General features: G+C 32.9%; 1 protein-coding gene across 3 annotated transcripts; it reads right to left on the bottom strand.

The window, feature by feature from the left end:
* Positions 1-884: 884 nt before the first annotated feature.
* Positions 885-5,350, bottom strand: LOC118046955 (BEL1-like homeodomain protein 1). 3 transcript variants are annotated; one of them, XM_035056064.2, is made up of 5 exons: positions 5,134-5,350; positions 3,651-4,740; positions 2,521-2,894; positions 2,220-2,280; positions 885-2,069 (listed from the first exon to the last, which is right to left on the bottom strand). In XM_035056064.2, exons 2-5 carry the CDS (start codon positions 4,575-4,577, stop codon positions 1,227-1,229), a joined length of 2,205 nt encoding a protein of 734 aa, XP_034911955.1. In that variant the 5' UTR covers positions 4,578-4,740; positions 5,134-5,350; the 3' UTR covers positions 885-1,226. The 3 variants fall into 3 exon arrangements, with proteins under 3 accessions (XP_034911955.1, XP_034911957.1, XP_073267594.1); XM_035056066.2 differs by lacking the exon at positions 5,134-5,350 and adding an exon at positions 4,846-5,115; XM_073411493.1 differs by lacking the exon at positions 5,134-5,350 and having other exon boundaries at positions 3,651-4,803.
* Positions 5,351-8,230: the final 2,880 nt, after the last annotated feature.

The raw sequence follows: 8,230 nt of genomic DNA on the forward strand, positions 1-8,230 counted from the left end.
CATTAAAAAAAAACAAAGAAAAAAACAGTTTAAAAAAAAAAAAGAAAAAAAAAAAAATTTTAAAAAAACAAAGCAAAAAAAAAAAAAAGACAGCTAAGCGTTTTTACTGTGGACTACACTAAAAAAAATTAATTAAAAAAAATCAGAAAAAAAGAATCCAGGTTAACCCATCAAACCCAAAATCTATATCATGAAAATTTGATTATTAAATAGAAAAAAAATTTAACATTAACAATAAAAAAATAAAAAAAATATTCATTAAAAAAAATAGCTTTAAAAAAAACAACCTAAAAAAACAAAGTAAAAAAAAAAAATTGCTCAGCATTTCATTATAAACTTGCACAATAAAACTCTGAGTTGTTTTAACTATTGTTATAATAGTATATTTTCTAAGAATCATTGATTGGAGATAATTAAAAAGAATAAATAAATACAAAGTTGATTAAATCTTTTGCTTAGAAAGCTATGTGTTTGTATGTACAAGTCATGTCTTCAAAAAACAAAAACAAAGAAAAAAAAGTATTAGTACTCAAAATTCATTATAATTTTTGAAAAGTTTTATAAATATTGTATATATATATTTTTATAATATTAAAAAAATGTTCATCGTTTACATTAAATTGTTATTTTTTTTCTTTTTTATTTTTTTTATCAATATTTTATTTTTTAATTATATTATTAAATTAACTGAATTTATTAACCTTATCTAACCTAACACCCAAAATCTTAGATTTTCTTTTAAAAAATATTTGCATCTTTTTGATAATTTTTCTACAATAACAAAGAAAAAGTAGACCCCAACATAACGCAAGTCACCTGAATGGTAATCCACTACACCAATACACCTACAAATAGAGGGATTGAGAGATTTGCGTACCCAAATATGAAATTATAACCCATTTTGCATATCCATGAAATCTTAATTTCCATATAACTGTGCCCCAATGTATGAATATAATATACAATCATTTAATTAATTAACCTTAATTATGAACTCAATCCTCCCCTAAGCAATATGTAAGAACACTAGCTAGTTGTTCTCTATAACTAAAACCTAGCTACACTGACTTTTCTTCTTGCTTTGCAGCAATCATCATGCTTGTAAGCTTTTCTTTTAGCTTCTCTTTCTACAGGCCAGGGTACATTAGAAAGGAGAGAGCTGTTACTTGCACATGCATGTTACCTGAGATCTTGAAGTATGAATTGTTAAGTACATATCGAATTGATCAGGCCACAAAATCTGGTAATAGTTGAGCAGGAAACCTCTTTCTGTTTTGCATGTCAACACTCTCAAAACCAGAGCTGGAGTGAGAATTTTGTGAGGTGTTAATCCCAGAAAAGTCAGGTTCACTGGTTCCGATTTCTATTCTTCTTCCGCCCAGCTGAATGTTCTGGCTGGAGAGGTAGTTTTGCTGAGTTCCTGAAAGAGAAAGGTTCTCACAGTGTGGCAAGCCAAGAGTGAGGGAGACACTATTTCCACTAAATCTTGGGGTCAACTGCTCAATGTTAAACCTTCCAAGATCTCCCATTGGATATGCTCCAAAAGATCCATTGCTGCCAGTGATTAGAGGATAACCATCCTTGGTCAACCTTTCACCACCAAAATTCACACCGATTTCCCTACTTGTCGCACCATGTTTCACGTCCATGTCCATGGAGAGGATGCTACTTGGAGAATGCTGCATGTCACCGCTCCTTGGTTTCTTTGAACTTTGAGCAATTCCTTCCATTTCAGCTGGCCCAATAAGTGTAAAACCAGCTTGCTGTTGAAAGGATGCTCCCATGGGAGACATTGAGATTGTTGGGTTTGAAAATCTAGTAGGAGAAGCATTCTGGTTGGTGGGTTTTTCATGTTGTTTTGATTGAAGTACTACTCCCTTAAGTTGATCCATGTGATGTGTACTGCTCTCTCCTGGTGCACTAGAATGGGACCCAGACTCTTTGTTCTCATTTTTACCTCCACTCTCCTCAGAACCATCTTTCTCTCGCTCCTTGATCTCCTCCAAGTACATTTCCTCAACCATAGGCTTCCACAGCCGAACTCGAGCATTTATAAACCAATTAGACACCTGCATATACATGATCAGTTCATATATGTAGTTCATATTGGATAATGATTCATAGCAGAAGAAGGAAATCAATCACCTACGTACCCTATAATTTATTGCCGAGTATATATATATATAATTGCGGCTGATGAAGAGGATTAGAGTTCATACCTGGCTCCTAGTAAGCCCTGTTTGTTTTGCAAGCATGTGCTTATCAGAATCCTTGGGATAACTGTGCTCAGCCAGAAGCAAAACATTTGTCACAAAATCAAAATAAGAAATAGCCAATGAACGCATATTTAATAATGATGCCATATATATATATTCCCATACTTGTAAGATCATATAATGAAAACCATTAATGGATCCTCGTCTAAAAGATTAGTTCAATCTGTTAGGTGAAGCTCCCATAATGGTTATTACTATATTCATATTTTCTCTTGCACTACTTATCAGACTTCCAGGAACATACGGGTGAAGGAAGTGCTCGAAGAGCCAAGCGCGAAGAACTGAAACAGCACGTTCAGGCAATCCTCTCTGGGGTCTCCAAGCATTGTGTTGGACCATTCCAAGTTGTTGTAGTGCTCGCTGTTGTCGAAGCTGATGATCCACATACCTTAGTCTTGAACCTTCAACCTTTGCTCCAATGCAATCCTCTTCACCCAAGCTCTTGCTCGTGGCCCTTATTTGTGAAGCGATTGTGTCTTTAAGACTCCTGAATTGCCTTGAGATAGTCTGTAATGCTAGGGCAGTGTATGATTTCGCTGCACCGTATCCTGCTGCTTGTTCGAATGAGGAAACTACTACTTGCATTTGGTGGTGGTATTGCCTGTATCTTTGGTCCACCTTGAAAGTTTCCAAAGCAAGAGACAGATCAAGTACAATAGGACCACATTAGACTTGAGCACTTAGTCTAGGGATGGAAAAGAAAAGAAAGCAGGACTGTGACTTTATTGCATGTTTCAGGTTATCAGATCATCAACTTGCATTTCACCAAATAATTCATCACGACCACAAGAGAAGAAGAAAAAGAGAAAAAGAAAAAGGGAAGAAACAAGAAAAACAGGGTAATTGATATAATTACGGCTACCATGAAATTGACCTTGTTAATGGACCTGTTTGACTGGGACCGAACTTAAATGCCATAAAAAGACGAACATACATAGTTTGTATTATTGGAAATAAAGTCTCTCATGCTCTACAATAATTTCCACCATGCTAGGCTACCATGATCTCTTCTTCATTTTCATCTTCAAGATATTAGTAGGAGAATTATACACATAGGTCACTACCGAAAGGAAAATGTACGGACTGTATAGATTTAGTGGTAACAAGAATTTTTAGTGATGATTTCAGTTTTCGAGGATCCCAAAATCAATTGACGAAGACCTAACTCTACTTATAATCCAAGTACTTAATTTCAACATCATTTACTGTGGAAACAGCACACGTGAATTTACATGTGGCATTTGAAAGGAAAGCGGGTAATGTTTTCTATTAATTTTGACAGGAAAAAATCTAAAGCAGCCACAGAAGTATGCAACTAGTTTTTATACACACACACACACACACACACACACACACACATATACATGTACGTACCTCATCAAGCATGGTTACAAGCTTTGCCTTCTTCATTTGCAGCTCCTGCCTATGGGCTGTAGTAAGGTCAGCTCCACGCTTAGCGCTAGTTTCACCAACAGCTTCACCACTGCCATCAGAACCATCTCCAGTTAAAGATTCTTTAGTCATCTTCATTTTCTCTTTAGTCCTTGCTATAATGCCACTCTTTATCAGGTCTTTCCCCACATTAGCAACTTCATCAAGCAACTCCTGTGTAGCTCTCAGGTACTTGGATCCCAGAACCATGTTTTGCATACCGGAAACCCCATTCGACACTGCCGAAACAGATGGCGGAGAGTTCCCAGAAAGCCTGATCTCATCACCTGAAGACACAACCGAAACATGAGGATGCAATGCTTGGATCTCATGCTCATTGCTTATAGCTCTACTATAGGGTGTCGGTGGTGCCGGTGCTTGCTGAGACGAGAGGCTTAGAGATAATCCTTGCCTTCCTGGAGACACCACCACCGGCCTCCGAAAACCCACCTGGGACGACATGACATCATGGGCCCCACTAGACTCACTAGCTGTAGCAGCTGATGCGACCGAATTCTGATCTATTGAACCCCAGATGTTATAGTGAACACTAGGGACAGCCCCGTGTAGGGACGATGGACGGCTGTGATTGTCCGGAGCTGAGGAAGTGATGTTGGAAGAGGGTACAGGAAGGGGGATGCCAACAAAGTGGTGATTCTGCGGCGGTCCATGGGAAAGGCTATTGTTGGAAGCAACAGTGTTACTGTGGTTAAAGAAGAACATATTTGGAGACTGTTGTTGGTGCTGCTGTTGAGTAGCGTCAGAGTAAGATGAGAGGTAGTTAGGGTTCATGAGATAAAGTGTCTGGATCCCATCAGATGGTGCAGCTGCTGCTTGGATTTCTGAGCTTCCATGAAAGTACGTTGCCATTAAATATGATCTACAAAAGGCAAAGTCAATAACCTTTGAGACTCAATCCTATTGTGCAAGCACCTTCAATTGTGTATCCAAGCTCGAAGCACTGAACGAAGAATCAGCCCATTTTGATGATTGATTCAGAGGAATTGGATCCTGAGTTAAACCTGAAGAAAATCTGGAGCAAGACACGAAAGAGAGTGATTATGAATCTAAATCTCCACAAGTACATGATAAAACAAAACATGTATACATTAGTTTACCACACAAATCAACCACCTACTAGCTAGAAACTTAAGATCTGATCTGTAGAAGAAGAAGAAGAAAGAAGAAGAAAGGGAGGAAGTGAAGAATATGTGCTGAAGTTGTTTATATATTGCTATTAGCTAGCTAGAGAGGGAGTGGACAGGAAGCGGAGAGAGAAAGGGTGGGGGGAGAAATTAGTTAAGAACAGGACACAAACCCCATCAAAGATCTTCATTCAGAGACAGTAAATTAATGTATAAAAAAATGTGAAAAATGGAAAGGAACCCATCAAAGAAGTTGCAGAGACAAGTTCAGTAATCAGTACCATTCAATTATGATTAAAGCAAGCAATTGCACACGAGGGATGGAAGGAAGCAGTGGTAGCTAGCTATATATCCCTAAAAGGACATGAGTTTAATATATATGTATCGAATCCAACAAGTGTCTACCAGAACAGCAAGTTCTTTAGACTTGGGTAGGGGTCTGATCTTGTCAGAGAGACTGAATTTTTTGCTGCCCTTCTCCAAGTAAAAATGACAATGATAAATACAAAAGAAAGATAGAGGCTTTAAAAAGCCTCACAAGAAAGATACCCTACTTTATTTTTCCACCAAAATGTCCGCACATTTATGGTTTTTCTTTTCATTTTCCATTATTTATATACTGTAATTATAGTAATAATACTAATAATGTCTTGTTGTTTGTTCTTTTTACATACTGTGTACCGTTTTTTTCTTTTTTCTTTTGTTTCTTATATTAGTATTTTTAAGCTATTATCTTTACCAGGTGTGGTTTAGTATATAATACAAATGATAGTTTTGAAAAATAATTTGTATTCAAAAATATATTTAAATATTTTTTTACAGATTCTTTTAAAAATAACACTTCTAAAAATTTTATGAAAACTATTAAAGTTCGATTTTTTTTTTTAGAAAATGTATAGTTTAATTAAACTATCATTTTTTTTCATTTGTAAAAATGACACATAAACATGAGATAACCTGTTATTGGTAAAAATAGCACATCATTATTTTTTTTAGCTTTGTTTTAATTTTTTTTTTCTTAATATAATTCCCTCAGTAAATATTGAGGAATATTTCTATAGGTAAAATCTGTTGGTAATTTATCAATGAAAATATTTTCTTAATATTTCATTTATATTTATCGATTTTCTAACAGTGTAATAGATTGTGTTGTTAAAAAAAATAGTGTAACTTGGTTGGTAGATTACGATTGTTTCCATTAGCACAATCTAATTTTTTAAAAATATATCAAGTTGCATGTTGAGAAAAACATAATCTATATAAATTTTCAAAAATTACTCTATTACCAACCATGCAAACCAAAAAAAAAATTATGAACAACAATACAACATTCATTGAGTAAAAATAATTAATGTCTAAATTTTTGAACATTCCACGTATACATATACATATATGCATGCATACATACATACATACATATATACGTATATGTATGTACGTATGTATGTATATTAGTTTACCTATGATATTTGAATTGAGTTAAACTAGATTGATTAGGTCAATTAATGTTTGACTAAGTCTAATTGAATCAATTAGTTGGTTTTAATTCAAATCTAATTCCAATTATATCTGAATTCACCATGTAAAATTTTAAAATTATTTGATTATTTTAATAAAAAATGAAATATCTAAGATTTTGATTAAAAAAAAAGGGGTTCAAATATGAACAAAAAAATATTCAAATTTTTAGACATTCTTTTATTAACTTGTGCTGGTTATTACAAGGCAATTTTCACAATTTTTTTTTAAGTTGTGTTGTTATCATAAAAAAATTATAAAAATTATGTTGTTTTATCCATGTAACCTAATAAAATGTGTTATTTTTTTTAAAAAAAAAAAGTATTCTACCTATGCTACTTTCCCATATTTATCTACGAGAGTGTTCTATTTTTCAAAAAAAAGAAATTCTTACTTCTTCACTATTTCGGGTTTAGGTGCTTCTACCTTGTGTGTGGATTAAAAAAAAGAAGAAAAATTCCACTGATTTGACCTTCCTTTTCAAATCATTCAATGCAGGCACGTTCGATAAGAAACTATAAAATAAATACGACAGATCTATTTAGCTATAGAGAGCATTACCGCGGCTTAAGGAAAGCAACACTTCAGCAATAGTTCAAATTACCGCTTAATAAAAGATTTCAAGATAAATTTATTAATTATATTTTATAAAAATAAAAATTATTAATATTTAATAAAAAAATCTAAATATAAAATAAAGATGGTTAAAAAATCATACTTGTTAGATATACATTAAAAATAGTAAAAAAAAATAAAAATTATTTATAGTTCTTTATTCACCTAAAACCAGGCATAAAAGAAAATGGAGAGGAGTCAAATTTAAAGGGTGTTTTAGAAATATGGTAATAATTGTTTTTCAAGGTATCTTTTATATAGAAATATATTAACATAATATTTTTTTATTTACAAAAGATATAAATGATATTAGCATATTATTAAAATGATTGAAAATAAAAAAATATAAATATAAAAAATAATAAAAATAATTATTTTTAAAACAAGAAATATCCGAAAAAGCAAAAGAAAGTGGGCCCAGAGAACAGGCAGCTGAATAACGAGGACACTGTCTGGTTCCACAAAGGGTTTTGGATTCATTATGGAGCAAGCTAGAGAGGAAAAGGGTTAAGGAAGTAATCTTATTGGCCTATCGTTAGACCTTATGAAAATATCTCCTTGTCCTCCATTATTCATACACTGTTTAGTATGTGTGTGTTCGTAATTTGCTTGCTTGCTTTTGTTTTTTCTTTGGCTGGATGCAAGGGACGGAGATAAAGTGTTCGTGAAATAATCCCCACTCTTTGAAAGCAACTGCCATTATCAAACAAAGTTCTTCAAGTGACACTCCATCTCCACCGTTTAATCTAGCTAGTGGAGGCACATGTCTCCGTTAATTCCACCTATTATTAACCATCCCTAGTTTACTTTATCCATTTCAAGCTCAAGGAATTTTGTATTTATAGCCTTGGGTTTTAATTGTTTTCTCTCTCTTCTTCTTCTTTTTTTTTTAAAAAAATTGTGTATATGGATAAGGTTGGAGACATTTAATTCCAAAAATTTAAACAGTTAGTTATAGTAAAATAAATACTTCTATATTTTTTTTCTCCTTACATGTCTTGTCAAATGAGATATTTTAGACTTCAAAAGAAGGTCCACTATATTATATATGTTGCTTTTTTTTTTTTAATTAATTAGAGAAGATTGTGGATGTTAAGATTCTAATTCATAATCATTTTATAATATAAAAAAATTAATTATCTTTTAATTTAAAATTTTAATTTATTAGATGAAACTTGATAAATGATTTTTTTATTTATAAATAAAAGGCTTGAACTACCATTATGAAAAAGTAATTAAAATCTT

Source organism: Populus alba, chromosome 1, assembly GCF_005239225.2.
Source record: "Populus alba chromosome 1, ASM523922v2, whole genome shotgun sequence".
Classification (NCBI taxonomy): Eukaryota; Viridiplantae; Streptophyta; class Magnoliopsida; order Malpighiales; family Salicaceae; genus Populus; species Populus alba.